This window comes from Ovis canadensis, chromosome 10 (genome assembly GCF_042477335.2).
Source record: "Ovis canadensis isolate MfBH-ARS-UI-01 breed Bighorn chromosome 10, ARS-UI_OviCan_v2, whole genome shotgun sequence".
Taxonomy (NCBI): Eukaryota; Metazoa; Chordata; class Mammalia; order Artiodactyla; family Bovidae; genus Ovis; species Ovis canadensis.
This window is the reverse complement of record NC_091254.1, coordinates 16075153-16095363: the sequence shown is the minus strand read 5'-3', so window position 1 is coordinate 16095363 and position 20211 is coordinate 16075153. Positions and strand designations below refer to the sequence as shown.

Here is a 20211-nt window from a genome sequence, read left to right as displayed (position 1 = left end):
CTGTCCCACTCTTTGCAACCCCATGGACTATACAGTCCATGGAATTCGCCAGGCCAGAATACTGTAGTAGGTAGCCTTTCCATTCTCCAGGGTTTCTTCCCAAGCCAGGGATCCAACCCAGGTCTCCCACAATGCAGGCGGATTTTTTACCAGCTCAGCCATAAGGGAAGCCCAACAACTCTGAAGTGGGTAGCGTATTCCTTTGCCAGGGCACCTTCCCCACACAGGAATGGAACCAGCGGTCTTCTTCATTGCAGGCAGACTCTACCAACTGAGCTATCAGGGAAGCCCTTTGAGTCATCTATTCACCTTCAAAATGGTAAATCTTTTCCTGACTCCAGGATATTTTGAAGTGTATGTCGCTTCAGTCCTGTGTGACTCTTCGCTACCCCATGGACTATACAGTCCATGGAATTCTCCAGACCAGAATACTGAAGTGGGTAACCTTTTCCTTCTCCAGGGGAATCTTCCCAACCCAGGGATTGAACCCACGTCTCCGGCATTGCAGTTGGATTCTTCACCAGCTGAGCCACAAGGGACGCCACAAGGGATATTTTGAATGGTGCCTATAAATAGAAATACACAGATATAATACGTATCACCTAAACACTGTATACAATTCTAAAGCTGTTTCAAAATATGTTTCATTAAAAGCAGTAACTAAGCAATGTGCTTGGGCACACATTTCAACAGCATCCCAGTTAAGCAACACATCGTGATTTTAAAACTATGACTTTTGGGAAGCCCAAACTAAATAGGTCAGTTAAAATGAAGACAAACTTAAGGAATTTTAGCTTCACTCTGTAATGATCCCCCTCTTTCTGTGAGAGTCGGTTTCCTCCTCAGTCTCAGGTGCGGCTCTGCCCGGTTTCACAGACTCTGCTCTAAGTTCATGTTGGTGATGATGAAACAGAGGAAGTAGCTCTGGTTATAGGGCTGAAGGTTTTAAGTCTTCCCGCCGAACTTCGCAGCTTGGACTAGCGCCACTCGGAAAAACCTTACTTATCAGCGGCCGCAAGAAAGGACGACGGTGGAGGGCAGGGACAACTCTTGAGTGTCTCCCGGTCACACAGCCCCTTCCGCCTGCTCCTTCGATTGGCTGGTGTGAGTCTCGGCCGCCCAATCCCGTTGGAACGTCTCTCGCGCCGCTCGGCGCCGCCGCCGCGCAGGCACATTCCGGACCCGCCCCTCTGCTTCAGCCCGGAGAGGCGGAGCAGGGCACCGGCACGGGGTGGGCGGGAACTAGGCCTGGCAGTACCCGCGCCGACGTCAAAGCGCCGCGCCGGCGCCTGCACGGGCCCGGGGGGGGGGGGGGCGGTGTGAGAAACAAGCACGACACAGCTCCCCGGGTTCCCACATCCCTTAGGTGCAGGTCTTCTCGGGTGCACGCATTCACTTTCATTGTAGCGCGGTACCTGGACAGTCCGGTTTGAGTCTGGGGAGTAGGAAAAATTCGATTATATTCTTTTCTCTGTACCTGGGCAGATGGAAAAGGGGAGGGAATCGTTATAAGAAAGTAGCTTTTTTCCCGTGTAGAGTGGGCCGGGAACACAGTCCCTTTGAGCTTCGCTGTAGGAAACGCGGCCGCCTCAGAGCCTAGCTGGCAGCGCCTGCCCGCCGCCTAGCGCCTCAGCTCTGCCCCCGGGAGGCGGCCGCCTGTGCGCGCCGGAACGCAGGCTTCCTTTCTGCCGCACAGAGGACCGCCCCACGGGTCTCCACGGCGTGAGGCTGGGGAAAGTGACCCCGGCGACGTGCAGCCGGCCCTCCGCCGCAAAGCCGCGCTGACAGACCGGCCCCAAGCGGCCGACCCTGGCCCGTCCTCCGCGCACCGCCGCCCCCGGAGCGCGACGGGCTCGCAGCCGCACGCCGGGCCGGCCCCCGCGGCCGCTCGGAAAACGCGGCGAGCGGAACCCGCACGCGGAAGCGCCCGCCGCACTGAGCATGCCCAGTCGCGGAGCCGACCGGAGGAGTTTTTTTCTTTTCTTTTTTCTTTTTCTTTCTTCTTTTGGGGGGTCTCAAGTAGCAGGCCTCCCCCAGCCCACTAGCCGAGCCCCCCAGCATCCCGGCCTAAGCAGCTACCATGGCCGAGGCTCCCGGAGCGGCGCTGTCCCGGGCGGGTTGGTAAGTGGCGGGTCTCCCGGCCGCGGGTGCGGGCCGGGCCCGAGGAGGCCGGGCCCGGGGCCGGGGGCGCTGGGTGCGTGTCGGGGTAGGCAGAGGCCGCCGCCCGCCCCGGCCTCTCCCGGGCCACCCCCCGGCCGGCTCCGCCCCTGGCGCCGCGCAGAGCCGAGCGAGTCCCCCGGCTCCCTGCGAGGCGGTGGCGCGGCCTGGGCCCCGGGAGGCGGGCGGCGGGCCGCAGGGAGGCCGGGGACGCGGCGGGCGGCGGTGCAGGCCCGGGGGCTCCCACGGCGCCGCCGCGGCGGGACGAGGGGAGGCGAGGGCTGGGGAACCGAGCGCGGCGGAGCGGGGCGAGCGCCGGGCCCGCGCCCGCGCCCTCTCATTCCCAAGTATAGCACGGAGCGGGGATAGCCATCCTCTGAGGCGCACACAACTTCTGAGGCTGAGAATGCCCGCACTGGACACTCGGGTGGATGCTCCCTAGAACTTTTCTTGAAAGGATGACGGTGTTCTGATTTTTAAGGACGCTTCATGTCAAGATTTTAGGATGAAAACAAACAAACAAAATATACGAAAGTAAGCAGTTTCTGGAACTTACCTGCTTTCCTAACGCTTTTCCAGGCCTGCATAGGCACAGTCTGGGATGAAAGGTGGAAGGAGGTTGAAAAAGATTTGCTCCTGCTCGCTGTCTTAGGGCTGGGAGGAGGAGGCATTAAAACAGCAAGCACACAAACAGGGGGAATTGTAAACTGTACAGTGGTGCAGGCAGATATGGTATGGAATTGGAGAGGAAGGAAAGTTAATTTCCTAGAGAAGTGGACTTGGAAGGCTGGTGAGGAAAAGGTTTTCTGGATACCGAGCCGCTGGAGATAAGGCAAGGAGGTAGGAAGGAGCTTATTGGCTTAAAGTACTGACATTAAATCCCTATGGTTCCTGGAACTAGAAGGGTGTCCAATGAAGAGCAAGGCCTTAAAAGTTTGTGGCCAGATTGTGCAGCCTACGAGTGTCTAAAGTATGGATTTGATCTTATGAATAAAATTTTTGGTTAGAGTACTGTAACACCTGTGTTTTGAAGACGCTGCTCCTGGCTCCACAGATATCTCATTTTAGAGGTGTACAGATTAAAGCAGAGAATTGTTAAGTAACTTAAAAAAAATGACATAACTGGAAAGTGTTAGAGTTGAATGCTGAGAACAGGGTCTGGTTCGAACTCTGGTGCTTTTAACTGTTCGTGTTCTTACAGCTTTTGCATAAAACAGCATTACCATAACAAACTGTAGCTTTAAAAAGTCACTTTTTTTTTTCAGTTTTACTTTTGTTCTTCTAACTTTATACATTCAGATTCTTCACCTCACAGTGTTGTCTTGAATAATCTTGTATCACTCTTCTATTTGAGTTGTCCCCCATTCTTAGTGAGCCTTAGTTCTTCAAACTAGTTGTATGAATTCATTTATAGTCTTTTGTCTGCTATCCAGCATGATGATGCCGCCCGTGTCAGAAAGACTAGTGTCCTTATTTTGGTTCCAAACACATACTAAATTGTTCTTTGAGCTCTTAACTAAGATCCTTAAATGTGGTTAAACACCATCTTATGTTTCTGTATATCTGGAATGGTGGGAAACATTGTAGTTTCTTAGTAAAATCTGGTAAAATTGACCTTGGATGACATTGCCCCTGACAGTCAAAATTCTCTAACCAGGGTCTCTACCCAAGCTTAGCATTTTTGTCGTCTTTATTTTATTATAAATCCTCAGTAATGTTATTTTGTGACATTTGCCACTTCATGTTGCAAATTTTCTCTTTACATGTTTCTTACTCCAAACTGCTGCTTTTGAATGGCAGGGATTCATAAAGGCAGAAGTAATAGGTGAGGCTAATAAGACTATCTCCCTACGAGTTTGGGGGTGATTCCTGGTGAGTTTTGAACTCATGAGACTTGTGAGGAAGAACAGGAGGATGTCTTAGGCTTATAGTTGGCATGTATTAGATCTTATATTTAAATAGAGATTTATTATGTTAATATATGAAATCTCAAAGGTATATGTAGAGAAGAGTACTGGAAGGAGAATTTCTGGCCATAGAGCTGCTTTGACCAACTCATTCCAGTTCTGACATCTCGAGTTGCCTATGACTCTTGGGATTCTCTGTTGTCACTGACAAAACCATTTTTTTTTTTTTAAAGTACTCAGTCTATTCACTTAATTATTTGTAGGACCTCAAAAGAAGTAGATGCTAAAACACTTCAACTATTATTACCTATTCTGTCAGCCTCATCTAAAATAGTAGGTTTGAGAAGTGTTTGCTACTGCTAAGTCACTTCAGTCGTGTCCGACTCTGTGCGACCCCATAGACGACAGCCCACCAGGCTTCACCATCCCTGGGATTCTCCAGGCAAGAGCACTGGAGTGGGTTGCCATTTCCTTCTCCAATGCATGAAAGTGAAAAGTGAAAGTGAAGTTGATCAGTTGTGTCCGACTCTTAGCGACCCCATGGACTGCAGCCTATCAGGCTCCTCCGTCCATGGGATGTTCGAGGCGAGAGTACTGGAGTGGGTTGCCATTGTTTAGTGCTGAGTAATTTATGTTTCTGAAATTATGATCTTCAGGAGGTGCAGTTGGTCTGTATAGAGTGGTCTGTTATTCCACTTTATTTTTTTTTCAGCACATATTTTTTTTTCTTTTAAGCCCTTGATCTTTATTATAATTCCCACAAACAGCTAGTATTTTAAAATAAAACTCCCAATAGCAGCCACCCTGGCAGACTACAATGATTTTTTTTTCTTAGTGGCTAGTAGCACAAAAAGTGATAGGTTTTGCTGATTTCAACTTAAAAGTTCTAGGAACTACTCCAGGATAGTGACAATTTTAAATATTGTATGAAATTGTACCTTCAGTTGATTTAAGTTGCTCAGTCATGTCTAACTTTTAGGGACCCCTTGGACTGCAGCACACCAAGCTTCCCTGTCCATCACCAACTCCCCGAGCTTGCTCAAACTCATGTCCATCCAGTCAGTGATGCCATCCAACCATCTCATCCTCTGCCGTGTCCTTCTCCTTCTGTCTTAAGTCGTTCCCAGCATCAGAGTGTTTTCCAGTTAGTCCACTCTTCACGTCAGGTGGCCAGAGTACTGGAGTTTCAGCTTCAGCATCAGTCCTTCCAATGAATATTCAGGACTGATTTCCTTTAGGATTGACTGGTTGGGTCTCCTTGCAGTCCAAGGGACTCTCAAAAGTCTCCAACACCACAGTTCAAAAGCATCAATTCTTTGGCACTCAGCTTTCTTTGTAGTCCAACTCTCACATCCATACATGACTACTGGAAAAACCAGTAGTTTTTACTAGATGGACCTTTGCTGGCAAAGAAATGTCTCTGCTTTTTAATATGCTGTTTAGGTTGGTCATAGCTTTCCTTCCAAGGAGCAGTGTCTTTTAATTTCATGACTGCAGTCACCATTTGCAGTGATTTTGGAGCCCCCCCCAAATAAAGTCTGTCACTGTTTCCATTGTTTCCGCATCTATTTGCCATGAAGTGATGGGCCTGGATGCCATGATTTTAGAGTGTTGAGTTTTAAGCCAGCATTTTCACTCTCCTCTTTCACTTTCAAAAAGAGGCTCTTTAGTTCCTCTTTGCTTTCTGCCATAAGGGTGGTGTCATCTCCATATCTGAGGTTATTGATATTTTTCCTGGCAATCTTGATTCCAGCTTACGCTTCCTCCAGCTTGGGATTTTGCTTGATGTACTCTGCATAGAAGTTAAATAAGCAGTGTGACAATAAACAGCCTTGACATAATTCTTTCTCAATTTGGAACCAGTCCGTTGTTCCATGTCTGGTTCTGACTGTTGCTTCTTGACTAAAATACAGATTTCTTAGGAGGCAGGTAAGGTGGTCTAGTATTCCCATCTCTTTCAGAATTTTCCACAGTTTATTGTGATCCACACAGTCAAAGGCTTTAGTGTAGGCAAAGAAGTAGAAGTAGATGGTTTTCTGGAACTCTCTTGCTTTTTCTATGATCCAACAGATGTTGGCAATTTGATCTCTGGTTCCTCTGCCTTTTCTAAACCTGGCTTGAACATCTGAAAGTTCATGGTTCATGTACTGTTGAAGGATTTTGAGCATTACTTTGCTAATGTGTAAGATGAGTGCAGTTGTGCAGTAGTTTGAACATTCTTCAGCATTGCCTTTCTATGGGATCGGAGTGAAAACTAACCTTTTCCAGTCCTGTGGCCACTGCTGAGTTTTCCAAATTTGCTGGCATATTGAGTGCAGCACTTTCATAGCCTCATCTTTCAGGATTTGAAATAGCTCAACTGGAATTCCATCACCTCCACTAGCTTTGTTCGTAGTGATGCTTCCTAAGGCCCACTTGACTTTACACTCCAGAATGTCTGGCTCTGTGTGACTGAGCACACCATCATGGTTATGTTTGTCAGTAAGATCTTTTTTTGTGTAGTTCTGTGTATTCTTGCCACCTCTTAATATCTTCTGCTTCTGTTAAGTCCATACCATTTCTGTTCTTTATTGTGCCCATTTTTGTGTGGAATGTTCCCTTGGTATCTCTAATTTTCTTGAGGAGATCTCTAGTCTTTCCCATTCTGTTGTTTTCCTATATTTCTTTGTGTTGATCACTTAGGAAGGCTTTCTTATCTCTCCTTGCTATTCTTTGAAACTCTGCATTCGGATGGGTATATCTTTCCTTTTCTCCTTGCCTTTAGCATCTCTTCTCTTCTCAGCTATTTGTAAGGCCTTCTCAGACAACCATTTTGCCTTTTTACGTTTCTTTATGTTGGGGATTGTCTTGATCACTGCCTCCGTCCATAGTTCTTCAGGTACTCTGTCAGATCTAATCCCTTGAATCTATTTGTCACTTCCACTGTATAACCATAAGGGATTTGATTTAGATCATACCTGAGTGGTCTAGTGGTTTTCCCTACTTAAGTCTGAAGTTTGCAATAAGGACTTCATGACCTGAGCCACAGTTAGCTCCTGTTCTTGTTTTTGCTGACTGTATAGAGCTTCTTCATTGTGGCTGCAAAGAATATAATCAGTCTGGTTTAGTTATTCACCTTCTGGTGATGTCCACATGTAGCATCATCTCTTGTGTTGTTGGAAGAGGGTGTTTGCTATGACTAGTACATTCTCTTGGCTAACTCTGTTAGTCTTTGCCCTGCTTCATTTTGTACCCCAAAGCCAAACTTGTCTGTTACTCCAGGTATCACTTTATACTTTTGCATTCCAGTCCCCTATGATGAAAAGGACATCTTTTTTTGGTATTAGTTCTAGAAGGTCTTGTAGTTCATCATAGAACCGTTCAGCTTCTTCAGCATTAATGGTTGGGGCATAGACTTGGAATACTGTGAAATTGTACCTTGGTGTTCTATAATGCTTACTTATACGCCTAGGACAAGTACTGAAAGAAGACATTTGACTAACTTTGTCTGAATGGACAGATTTACATCTCTTCGTTTCTCTTGAGGTTTCTTTAAGGGGGACTTATGTACTCTTACCTACCTTCTATAGTAGGTATGTTATGTGCTTCCCTAATAGCTCAGTTGGTAAAGAATCCACCTGCAATGCAGGAGACCTTGGTTCAATTCCTGTGTCGGAAAGATACGCTGGAGAAAGGATAGGCTACTCACTCCAGTATTCTTGGGCTTCCCTTGTGGCTCATCTGGTAAAGAATCTACCCACAATGTGGGAGACCTGGGTTCTATCCCTGGGTTGGGAAGATTCCTTGGAGAAGGGAAAGGCTACCCACTCCAGTATTCTGGACTGGAGAATTCCATAGTGTGTATAGTCCATGGGGTTGCAAAGAGTCAGACTTAGCGACTTTCACTTTCACCTAACTTTTGGCTTATTTTTTAAAGAAAGAATCAGTCTGTCAGATTTTTCTTTTTTTTTTAAATTAACAGAGTAATATATTTATTGGGGACAAAAAACCAAATTGAACTGTATAAAGTAAGAAAAGTTTAAAAAGTCTGGTCAGGATCACAAAGCTAAACCTTGAAGTGAAAACTAGAACCCAAGTCTAATCATTCATGAGAACTTTTTTCAAAATAGAAACATGTTAAGGGAATATAATAGTCTGTATTTATTTTGGAAAAAGGTGTTTTTTTCTTTTTATATAGAATTAGTGATTATATAGCTTAACTCCCTCAGTGTGCAGATCAAGAAGCTGAAACACTGGCATCAATAATTTGCTCAGAGATATAAGGGACAGAATGAAGAATAGAGCCTAAATATTCAGAATAATATTCAGAATAAATATTCAGTATTGATTTTCATTAAGTCCTGGTGAGCACATTTAATTTAAATTGTTGATCAAATAGAACACATTTTAAAATTGAGAATTGGATTTAGCCATTTTTTGATATGTAATTTTCTTTCTTCTCTGGGAAAGATTGATGCTTATTCTGAGGAGTGATGCTGTTGGAAATCAAAGAAACCTTTACCTTTTGGTGGTTAACCTCATTACTGATGGGACTTATGTAAAAATTTGGTGAATTCTGTATTTTGGAATCTAAGAATATCTGAAAAAGTAAGGCATTATTTCATATATTTGACTTGTCCAGAAGTTTTGAGTTCAAAACACCATAAATAATCATTAGAAATAATGCGTTTCCATTTTATTCTGAAAAAAGGCGTATTTTCTTAGAAACCCCAGGTTTCTAACATCCAGAGTTTAACTTGGTTGTGCTTTGGGGTGTTTTGTTTGGGTAGGGCAGAGTTAGAGGGAAAAGAGAGGATGAATACAAAGGTCTTCTTCTTATCTTGACCCCCTTGAATTTCACTTCCTTTTTGGAGTTCTCTCTCCTTGGTTACTGGTGCTACTTCCAAACTGATATCCTCTGGCCCAAGGGTATACCAGACTTCATTCCCTTGATTTCACCTTTGAATAAGAAAGACTACAAGTATAAATGTCTTTCCCAATACAGTACTAGAGGAGAGTATTTATTTATGGGATAAGTAGAGGAAAAAAAGCACAATGTCAGTATAGATTATAAAGTAAAGGCTCTCGTGTTGAGAAGCCTGCTCTGTTATTCCTTGTGTTGCTTTGAGATAGCGACTCCAAAGAGCAAAGAGGTGGAACAATTTCAGGACATTTTGCTGGAATTTGGAATTCCTAGCTTTGACCTATCCACAGGTAGAGAGCTTCCTTTTACATCCTATCACTTAGAAACTTCCTCCAAAGCATATCAAGACCAAAGAAGTCAAGTTCTTGTTCAGTAGCTACCCTTGCATTTTTCTTGTTTGTGTGTGTGTTTTTTTTTTTTTTTTTTTTTTTCTGAGAGACACACCTATTTCCCAACAGATTGCTGGTGAATGAACTCAATTTTCAAGTCAGGAATGATCTTTGTAGCATCATAAAAATAACTATACCTGCATATAATATACTCTTGGTAATAGTCAAGCATAAGAATTTATGTAAAGGGTATCATAAGTTTTGGTCCCTTGTGCTTCCTTGGTGGCTCAGATGGTAAATAATCTGTCTGCAAAGTGGGAGACCTGGGTTCGATCCCTGGGTTGGGAAGATCTCCTAGAGGAGGGCATGGCAACCCACTCCCAATATTCTTGCCTAGAGAATCCCATGGACAGAGGAGTCTGGCAGGCTACAGTCCATGGGATTGCAAAGAGTTGGACAACCCTGAATGACGAAGCATAGCACAGCATAGTTCCAGCATAGCTCTTAGACATAGATGTCTTTGTAAAGAATTTTGATAGTTCTTTATAAGGTTGTATGCTTAGCGCAGGACTTTTTTTTTATTTTCTAAAATTTTAAAATACTTTATCACTACCAGTTTTTTAATCTGTATAAAATGTCTCCTTTTAAAAAGACAGATATTTTTAATGATAGGTACCGTTCACATAGGAGGTAGACATCATAAGCTATTAGACACCTTAATAACAAAGATACATAAAGCAAAAAATCAAAAGAAATATAAGGGAAAAATATATAATCATAGACAAATTAGCATTTCTCTGAGAATATTTTGTCCAGTGCAGAAAAAATAAGAATAGGAGCATCTTGAATGATGTCATTAATAATTTACATTTAATAGATTTATACTTAATTTATGTCAGTCATATCCTACACAAACATACTTAAAAATTTTCTATCTCATATGTTGTTATTAGAGGTCCATAGGACATTTAGAAAAACTGGCATAAAGATAAACCTTACTGAATTTCAAAAGTAAACTTCTTTTTTTGTGTGTGATTTATTTATACATATACACATGTTATTTTTGAAATTATTTTCCACTATAAATTTTTTTACAAAATATCAACTGTAGTTCCTAGAGCTATATAGTAAATCTTTGTTTCTTGTTGCATATCTGTTTTGTTAAATTAGAAATCTAGCCTTCTATTCATACTAAGTAAAATAAGTGGAATCAAAATGTCATGCATTTTTTAGTTAGGCAAAAATTCATAAGTTTGCTAAAATACAATACATATTTTATATATATATGTATGTATGTATGCAAGAGCTTTTCTACTGTGCTTGATAAAGACTTGGTAAAGAACCTCAGGGGGAAAAAAGGAGGTGGAGAAACTAGAAAACCTAAACTGAATGAAATGGAAGCACTGAATATGAAATAGAAAAAGTGAAGCAAACTAGATAAAAGTAAAAGATCCTCATATAGTCTAGTGTTTTTTAAACCTGACTGCTCATTAGAAACATATCTGGAGCTCTTAAGGGAAAAAAAAGAGCAATACCTGGACATTTGTATTTTTCAAAAAGTTCTAAGATAATTCTGATATGCGTCTGGATTTTAAAAAGTGATTACAGGTTTTTCTATTAAACAGTAGTTTTGGTGAATCACAATAGTGAAGTGAAGTGTTAGTTGCTCAGTCATGCCCAACCCTTTGCGACCCCATGGACTGCAGCCCACCAGGCTCCTCTGTCTATGGAATTTTCCAGGCAAGAGTACTGGAGTGGGTTGCTATTTCCTTCTCCAGGAGATCTTCCCGACCCAGGGATCAAACCTGGTTCTTCCACATTGCAGGCAGATGGTTTACCATCTGAGCCACCAGGGAAGCCCACAATCAATAGCCAGACAAAAAATAAAAGATTATTCCCATTGCAAGCCATAATGGGAATGTGATTAACCTAATGGATATAAAATAATTACATATAATTTGGGGGGTTAAGCAGCATACATGCCCATGTTTTCATTTGCTCAGCCAGTCTATGTTTTTTGGTTGGTGCATTTAATCTATTTACATTTAAGGTAATTACCAACATGTATGATCCTATTTTCCTTGATGCTGGGAGGGATTGAAGGCTAGAGGAGAAGGGGACAACAGAGGATGAGATGGTTGGATGGCGTCACCGACTCAATGGACATGAATTTGAGTAAGCTCCGGCAGTTGGTGATGGACAGGGAGGCCTGGCATGCTACAGTCAATGGGGTTGCAAAGAGTCTGACTTGACTGAGTGACTGAATTGACCTGCACTGATGATCCTATTGCTATTTTTAAAATTGTTTTGGGTTTAAGGCAATGGCAACCCACTCCAGTACTCTTGCCTGGAAAATCCCATGGACAGAGGAGCCTGCTAGGCTGTAGTCCAAGGGGTCACTGAGTCAGACATGACTGAGTGCCTTCACTTTCACTTTTCACTTTCATGCATTGGAGAAGGAAATGGCAACCCACTCCAGTGTTCTTGCCTGGAGAATACCAGGGACGGCGGAGCCTTGTAGGCTGCTGTCTATGGGGCCGCACAGAGTTGGACACGACTGACGCGACTTAGCAGCAGCAGCAGCTGCAGCAGCAGCAGCAGCAGCAGCAGCAGCAGCAGCAGCAGCAGCAGCAGCAGCAGCAGCAGCAGCAGCAGCAGCAGCAGCAACAGGGCTTCCCTGATAACTCAGATGGTAAAGAATCTCCCTGCGATACAGGAGACCCCAGTTTGATTCCTGGTTTGGGAAGATCTGCTGGAGAAGGGATATGCTACCCACTCCAACATGCTTGGGCTTCCCATGTGGCTTAGCTGTTAAAGAATCAGCCTGCAATGTGGGAGACCTGGGTTTGATCCCTGGGGTTGGGAAGATCCCCTGGAGAAGGGAAAGGCTACCCACTCCAGTATCCTGGCCTGGATAATTCCATGGACTGTATAGTCCACGGGGTTGCAAAGAGTCAGACACGACTTCGCAACTTTCCGTTCACTCTGTAGGTTGGACTTCTCCCTCTCTTGTTTTTTGCCTAGAGAAGTTCCTTTAGCATTTGTTATAAAGCTGGTTTGGTGGTGCTGAATTCTCTTAAACTTTTGCTTGTCTAGAAAGCTTTTGATTTATTCATCAAATCTGAAGTAGAGTCTTGCTGGGTAGAGTATTCTTGATTGTAGGTTGTTCCCTCTCATCACTTTAAATATGTCATGCCATTCCCTTCTGACCTAGAGTTTCTGTTGAGAAATCCGCTGATAGCCCGATGGGAGTTCCCTTGTATGTTATTTGTCGTTTTTCCCTTGTTACTTTAATATTTTATCTCTGTCTTTAATTTTTATCAGTTTTATTACTGTGTGTCTTGGTGTGTTCTTCCTTGGGTTTATCCTTCCTGGGACTCTCTGTGCTTCCTGGACATGGTTGATTATTTTCTTTCCCATGTGAGGGAATTTTTCAGCTATTATCTCCTTAAACATTTTCTCAGGTCCTTTCTCTCTTCTCCTCCTGGGACCCTTATGATGTGAATGTTCGTGCCATTAATGTTGTCCAAGAGGTCTCTTAGGCTGCCTTCATCTCTCTTCATTCTTTTTTCTATATTCTGTTCTGTGGCAGTGATTTCCACCAGTCTGTCCTCTGGGTTATTTATCTGTGCTTCTGCCTCAGTTATTCTGATGTGAATTCCTTCTAGTGTATTATTCATCTCTGTTCTTTAGTTCTTGTAGGTCTTTGGTAAACATTTCTTGCATTGTCTCAATCGTTGCTTCCTTTCCTTTTCCAAGATCATAAATCATATTCACTATCATTATTCTGAATTCTTTTTCTGGAGGGTTGCCTGTCTCCACTTCATTAAGTTGTTTTTCTGAGGTTTTATCTTGTTCCTTCATCTGGGACGCCCTGATAGCTCAGTTGGTAAAGAATCCACCTGCAGTGCAGGAGACCCAGTTTTGATTCCTGGATCAGGAAGATGCGCTGGAGAACGGATAGGCTACCCACTCCAGTATTCTTGGCCTTCCTTGTGGCTCAGCTGGTGAAAAATCTGCCCGCAATATGGGAGACCTGGGTTCGATACCTGGGGTTGGGAAGATCCCCTGGAGAAGGGAAAGGCTACCCGCTCCAGTATTCTGGCCTGGAGAATTCCATGGACTGTATAGTCCATGGGGTTGCAAAGAGTGGAACACAACTGAGTGACTTTGACTTGACTTCATCTGGGATGTAACTTTCCACTTTTTCATGCTGATTAATTTTTTGTAATGAGGTTTTGTTTTAGTTGCTGTGGAATTGTGGTTCTTGCTTCTTTCCGCCCTCTGATGGAGGAGGCTCAGAGGCTGTGTCTTTGGTTTATGTTGTTTGTGAAATTATAACGTCGAAATGTAATAAGTGTTGTTGACTTTCTGTCTCAAAATGTTATGTATTACCATGTATTACCTGGTTGCTTCTGTTGCTACTGTAAAATGCCAAAAATAACTGCGTATTCTGTTAAAATACTTAAGTTTTCAGGTTTGAAGGTGCTATTTGCAGTAATTTTTTTGGTGAATAACCTATAAATCTAGTTTCAACTGCCTGTAGACTTGACTGCCTCAAGCATAAAGGGAGTATAAAAAGAAACTTGCTACCTCAGCAAGTTGAAAATGATTTTCTCCTCATGCAGCAGCAGTTGCTAGATAAGTAAAAATTGCATAGTAACATTTAAGAACCATAAAAATATAACTATCTTTTTTTGGCTTATGCCTTCTCTTTTTGACAAAAGAAGAACATTAGCATCTTGACTTATCATGTTAAGCCCTGTCTATCTAGAAATTCTGACGTTTTGAAAGGTATAGGATCTGGAACTAGCTGAAGAGCAGTTTACTTCTGTATAATTTTTAGAATAGGCAGACTGCACATTTAGCAATGTAAAATTTTTCATGTAAAGTTTAAGACCATTTGTGAAGTCATAAAATGACAAAAGCAGAGAAAAGAGCAGGAGAAGTGTGTGGTGATAAAATAATAAAGTAAATCAAAGACACTTATAGCAGAAAAGAAGCACATCTGTCATGCAGAGAAAGAGGAAAGAACCACACTATGCTCTAGGGCTGGACAGAGCGTACATGTGCCTTAGTGCTGTAACCCCTGCACGGGTTATACCCGTGCTCATGGGTGTGCCATATGTGAACACTGCTCATGCATTTTTCTGTTTTACACCCTTTTATGTGGAGACAGTAGCTACTTTAATCTCAGTATAGTGCTACTGAAGGTATGACATCTTTATAACAAGAAGTAAATTTAATGCATTAATGCAGGGAGATATATAACTCTGTAGTATTGCCTTGGTGAAGGAAATGGCAACCCACTCCAGTGACCTTGCCTGGGAAATCCCATGGGCAGAGGACCCTGACAGATTGTAGTCCCTGAGTCTGCAAAATAGTCAGACACGACTTAGTGACTAAACAGCAATAATAATGTGTATAATGAAATACAAGTACTAAATATTTATGCCTCTTCTACATAAGGCACTGTGTTTGTTGTTAGAATGATGTACAGGACAGAATTTGAACATGTTATACCCTGGTATTTTGCTTTTAGGATGTTGTTGAGAACAGTTAACCCACAGTTACAAAGTCTGGAAGGTTTTCCAGAACTAGTGATATATAAGGAGGGTATGTTATATATGCCAACTGAATATGGTATCTAGTCTTTGGGAACAAAAACAGGGTAGATTCCTTGATGTACTCATTTAACAAATAATTATTGAATATCTTGTTGTGTCAGGCACTTTCCTGTAATAGTATAATCGGATGTAGTTTTATGGGAAGAAATCCATTAACTACATATTCAAACATACTGCATCTGTAGAATATACTAGAGAGGAGAAAGGACATGACTCCATAAAAGCGAAATTTGGTGTCTTCATGGTGATCAGAGCATGCTTCCCTGAGACCTAATAAGTGGGAATTTGACCAAGTTCACGTCATGGCCAATAGCTGGGGAGACAGTGGAAACAGTGACAGACTTTATTTTCTTGAGCTGCAAAATCACTGCAGATAGTGACCACAGCCATGAAATTAAAAGGCGTTTGCTCCTTTGAAGAAAAGCTATGACCTACCTAGACAGCATATTCAAAAGCAGAGACATTACTTTGCCAACAAAGGTCTGTCTGGTCAAAGCTATGGTTTTCCAGTAGTCATGTATGAATGTGAGAGCTGAATCATAAAGAAGGCTGAACACTGAGGAATTCATGCTTTTGAACTGTGGTGCTGGAGAAGACTCTTGAGAGTCCCTTGGACTGCAAGGAGATCCAATCAGTCCAACCTAAAGGAGATCAGTCCTGAATATTCATTGGAAGGACTGATGCTGAAGCTGAAGCTCCAATACTTTGTCCACCTGATAAGAAGAACTGACTCACTGGAAAAGACCCTGATGCTGGGAAAGACTGAAGGCAGGAGGAGGAGGAGACGACAGAGGATGAGATGGTTGTCTGCATCATTGGCTCAATGGACATGAATTTGAGCAAGCTCCAGGAGTTGGACAGAGTTGCAGAGAGTTGGACGTGACTGAGTGGCTGAACTGAACTGACAGGGAAAGCAGCATAGGCAAAGACTATATGACAGTAGGGAGTATGATTTAGTACCAAGGAATGAGGTACCGGTATTACTGAGGGTGAGATAGAGAGGTGGTGTAGTGAGATTGGGCTGGGAGATACGCAGGGACTAGATCATGTATCTTGGGCCTCGTAGGTCACAGTAAGTTCTGTTTTTATTTTTAAGCAACAGAAATCAGTTGCAAAGTTTTATTAGGTGAAGGGAGGGTTGAAGTAGGGACCACATCTTCATTATGTTTTGAGGTATCCTTGCATTGAAGAAAACGGATTGGAGCTAGGCAGGAGTGAGTAAATAGAATGGTGGTGATGACTGAGATAGAAAGCAGTAGATTGACTTGAGAGATGTTTATGGGGAGAGAATTTTCAGATGAGAGAACTTTATTTGAGAGAACTTTTTGATGAATTGGATATGGGAGTGAGAGAAAAGGAAGTGTCAAGGGTTTGATTTCTTGGTTTCTGGCTTGTATACCTGGGTTGAATACAGTACAGTTAGATAGGGACTGTTAGAAGAAGACCACATTTTTGAGGGATGAATCATGAATTGAAGTTGGACATTATTTGAGTGTGAAGTGCCTTTGAATCATCTAAAATAAGATGCCAGTTGGACATTAGGAAAATATTGAGCTCAGAAGAGAAGACTGAGTTAAAGATATACATTTGTGGTCATCTGTGTATAGTTCATGGTGAAGCAGTGCATGGATGAGATCCAGGCTGCACTGTCCAATATAGCAGACATTAGCCGTGTGTGGCTGCTGAACAATTGAAATGGGTCTAGTCCAAATTCAGATGTGATGTGAAGATAAAATACACACTGAGTTTGAAAGCCAGTACAAAAATGGAAGGTAAATATCCCCAAATTTTGTATTGTTTGCATATTGAAATAATATTTTCAATATATTGTGTTAAATATATTATTAATATTAATTTTACCTCTTTCTCTTTACTTTTTAAAATGTGGTTACTACAAAATTTCAAATTACATATGTGACTTGCATTATATTTTATGTAAGACAGCAGTGATCTATAATCTAAAGACCAGTCTTGGAGTAGGAAGAGGCTAGTTTCAAGCAGTGAGGAATTTCAGCACTTTTAGAAAATAAGCCTTTAAGGAGCAGCCAGAGGGGGGAAAGCATATGAAGTCATTGACTTTTCTAAGAAGAGAAGATGGATATAATCTCTAAGAGTTCTGTGACAAATTATTTGATTAGGTTAGCATTAGTTTATTGACTGGCTGGTATTATAGTTTTAGAGCAGTTTTAAAGACATACTTTATAAATTTAAGTTATCTGAAGGTCGTTTAAAAAAATTCTTCCCAAATCCCCCAAAACTCATTTAAATATAAAATGCAAGTAAAACTCAGTTGCAGCTTTTCAGAAGACAATCAACATGAATATAAAGTGAAGATGTTAAGGAAAACATTTTTATTTTGCTAAATTTTATTGATGGGAAAAGTTGCTAAATATTTATCCAACATTTTATAATGAATATTGGAATTGATTCTGTTCAAGTATTGTTTTGAGAGAGAGATAATCATGATAAAGTTAATGAAATAATTTTACCTTTTTCTCTTAAATATATTTCGATTTTAGAGTCAAACTAAATGAATATTTGGCTTTTCTAATTGGCTTTTCTATTTCTAGTTGAAATAGTTTGAGTTGTTGTTTTGTAAGCTCCTGTGAGGTGAGGATCAAGTCTATTCATATTTCTGTAGTATTCCTAACATTTAGCAGGGTCTAAGGTATACAGTAGGCACTTAAATGCTTGTGGAATGAATGTTAGCATCACCTAAATTATTCTTGGTATCTTTCATCATGTTGTTTTTGTGTTTTCAAGGGACATTAAATTTCAAGCTCTTTGTAGAATAGAAAATTGTAATTTCTGAAATGAATGCTATAAGATGAAAAACAAAAACACAAACAAAAACAAAACAGCCCTAGCAGTTTTATGACAAATGTAATCTCCACAGGAATACAGGCAGTGATCTGTTACACAAATGTTTCTCTATTGATGCTTATTTCTAACTGAATATAAAAATATATACCTACAAGTATGTATTTGCAGTTAGTTAGATGTGAAGTTTGAACTATGTTGATAAAATTTTTTTGCTTGGGACAACCAACTGTTTTTGTAGAGGCTTTGAAATATTCTCTTTCAAAGTAATATTAATAAAGCTGTTTTCAAAAGCTCATTAAGTTAGTATATGTTTGTCCTAGGTCCTAATTATTTCCTCATACATTAGATATTTTATGAGATATGCTACTAATTCTTATTTGTCTTTTTGATATTTTAGAATTAACTTGTTAGCTCCAGGCCCCTGGTTGGCAAGGTGTTAGGATGATGAGATTGTAATTTATTCTAGGGCCTTTGATGAGGCAAAGAAGTATGCATTTAGGCACTTACCTAGTAAGGATTGGTGTAGGCTCCCAGTCCACCAAGCACACGTTGCTCTTTTATTTAAATTATGAACATGGAAAAAGACCATGTATATGTTACTAGTTAGAATGCAAAGCACGTGAAATAGGCTCCTTCTCAGTATCCTGTTTCAGTGGCCCTTTCTGCCTGAGTTGGGAGCCTGAGTTGGTATAAAGGGACTCCTAGTCCTATCGGTTTACTGTGATCTTTTTTCCATTGCCTGCTGATTCCTCATTCTGTGCCACTCTCAATTATGAGTAATAATGAGATTTCTTCAGGGTTGTGTTTATTTGACTTCTTTGCTCAGTTGAGCTTTTGGGGGAGGGTTGGGGTAGACTTCCCTGGTGGCTCAGATGGTAAAGCGTCTGCCTGCAATGCGGGAGACCCCGGGTTTGATTCCTGGGTCGGGAAGATCTCCTGGAGAAGGAAACGGTAACCCACTCCAGTATTCTTGCCTGGAAAATCCCTTGGATGGAGGAGACTACAGTCCGTGGGGTGGCTCAGAGTTGGACATGACTTCAGTTTCACTTTGGTGTAGACTAGTACCCAGGCCTATCAGAATCTTCTTTCCTTGCTACATTTTGAAGTTTTACAGGAGTGGCATGTACTAGTTCCTTATTTTGGTTGCCCGTGATGAATTTTTTGTCTTGATTTTTCTAGTTGTGGTTATTTTCTTTGTTTTGTTTTTTCTTTCTTTTTACTATTTTTTCCCTTGTTTATGTAATTAGTTACACATATACCAGCAGTCCTTATGAACATATATATTAACTTATGAACATATATATTAACTAGGTGTTTCTTCAGTAACTTTGTTGATAAACATACCTAGCTGCTTTTTGCTGCACTTACACTCATTCAGTTTTCTACCAAAGACAAAATTGTATTTGCTTATAAAAGGGTATTATATGCCTTCCTGGTTTAATCATGTTGCTAATACCTAGTATGGCATGTCAAAGAATGATGATCATGTTTGTTATGAAATACTTTTCAAATGTAATCTGTAACTTTCTTATACTTTTATATATCAACTAATATGAACTAATATTAATTTACAGTTTCTTATGAGACTTACCTGTCATTATCATATTAGCTAACATTGCTTGACATGGTTTGAATTATTCTTGCCTCAACATGTTTTTATGAAAAATAAAGTTGAATTGGACTGTTGGTGGTTTTTTACATTATTTTACAGTATCACAGTAACGTTCATGTGTAAATTGAATTATTTAGATGGGGGAACAGTGGAAACAGTGTCAGACTTTATTATTTTGGGCTCCAAAATCACTGGAGATGGTGACTGCAGCCATGAAATTAAAAGACACTTACTCCTTGGAAGAAAAGTTATGACCAACCTAGATAGCATATTCAAAAGCAGAGACATTACTTTGCCAACAAAGGGCCATCTAGTCAAGGCTCTGGTTTTTCCAGTGGTCATGTATGGATGTGAGAGTTGGACTGTGAAGAAGGCTGAGCACCAAAGAATTGATGCTTTTGAACTGTGGTGCTGGAGAAGACTCTTGAGAGTCCCTTGGACTGCAAGGAGATCCAACCAGTCCATTCTGAAGATCAGCCCTGGGATTTCTTTGGAAGGAATGATGCTAAGGCTGAAACTCCAGTTCTTTGGCCACCTCATGTGAAGAGTTGACTCATTGGAAAAGGCTCTGATGCTGGGAGGGATTGGGGGCAGGAGGAGAAAGGGACGACAGAGGATGAGATGACTGGATGGCATCACTGACTCGATGGATGAGTCTGAGTGAACTCCGGGGGTTGGTGATGGATAGGGAGTCCTGGCGTGCTGCGATTCATGGGGTCACAAAGAGTCGGACACGACTGAGTGACTGAACTGTACTTTAATGCTTTAGGCAAGAGTATATTTAAAAAATGTATGATTGTATATTTTTATGTATTGAAGACGCTTACTTTTAAGGTGGAAAATAGCCTAATGT

At 41.5% G+C, this 20211-nt stretch overlaps 1 protein-coding gene across 4 annotated transcripts in view; it reads left to right on the top strand.

The window, feature by feature from the left end:
• The first annotated feature begins 1301 nt into the window (after nt 1-1301).
• Nucleotides 1302-20211, top strand: part of TDRD3 (tudor domain containing 3) — a 231369-nt gene continuing 212459 nt past the window's right edge. For 2 of the 4 annotated variants that reach the window (XM_069602155.1, XM_069602153.1), the window contains exon 1: nt 1302-2121. In XM_069602155.1, the coding sequence (XP_069458256.1) occupies nt 1942-2121 (180 nt within the window). In that variant the 5' untranslated portion in view covers nt 1302-1941. Of the gene's footprint in view, nt 2122-2363; nt 2692-20211 lie in introns of those variants that run through there. The other 2 variants (XM_069602156.1, XM_069602154.1) reach the window with 2 other exon arrangements.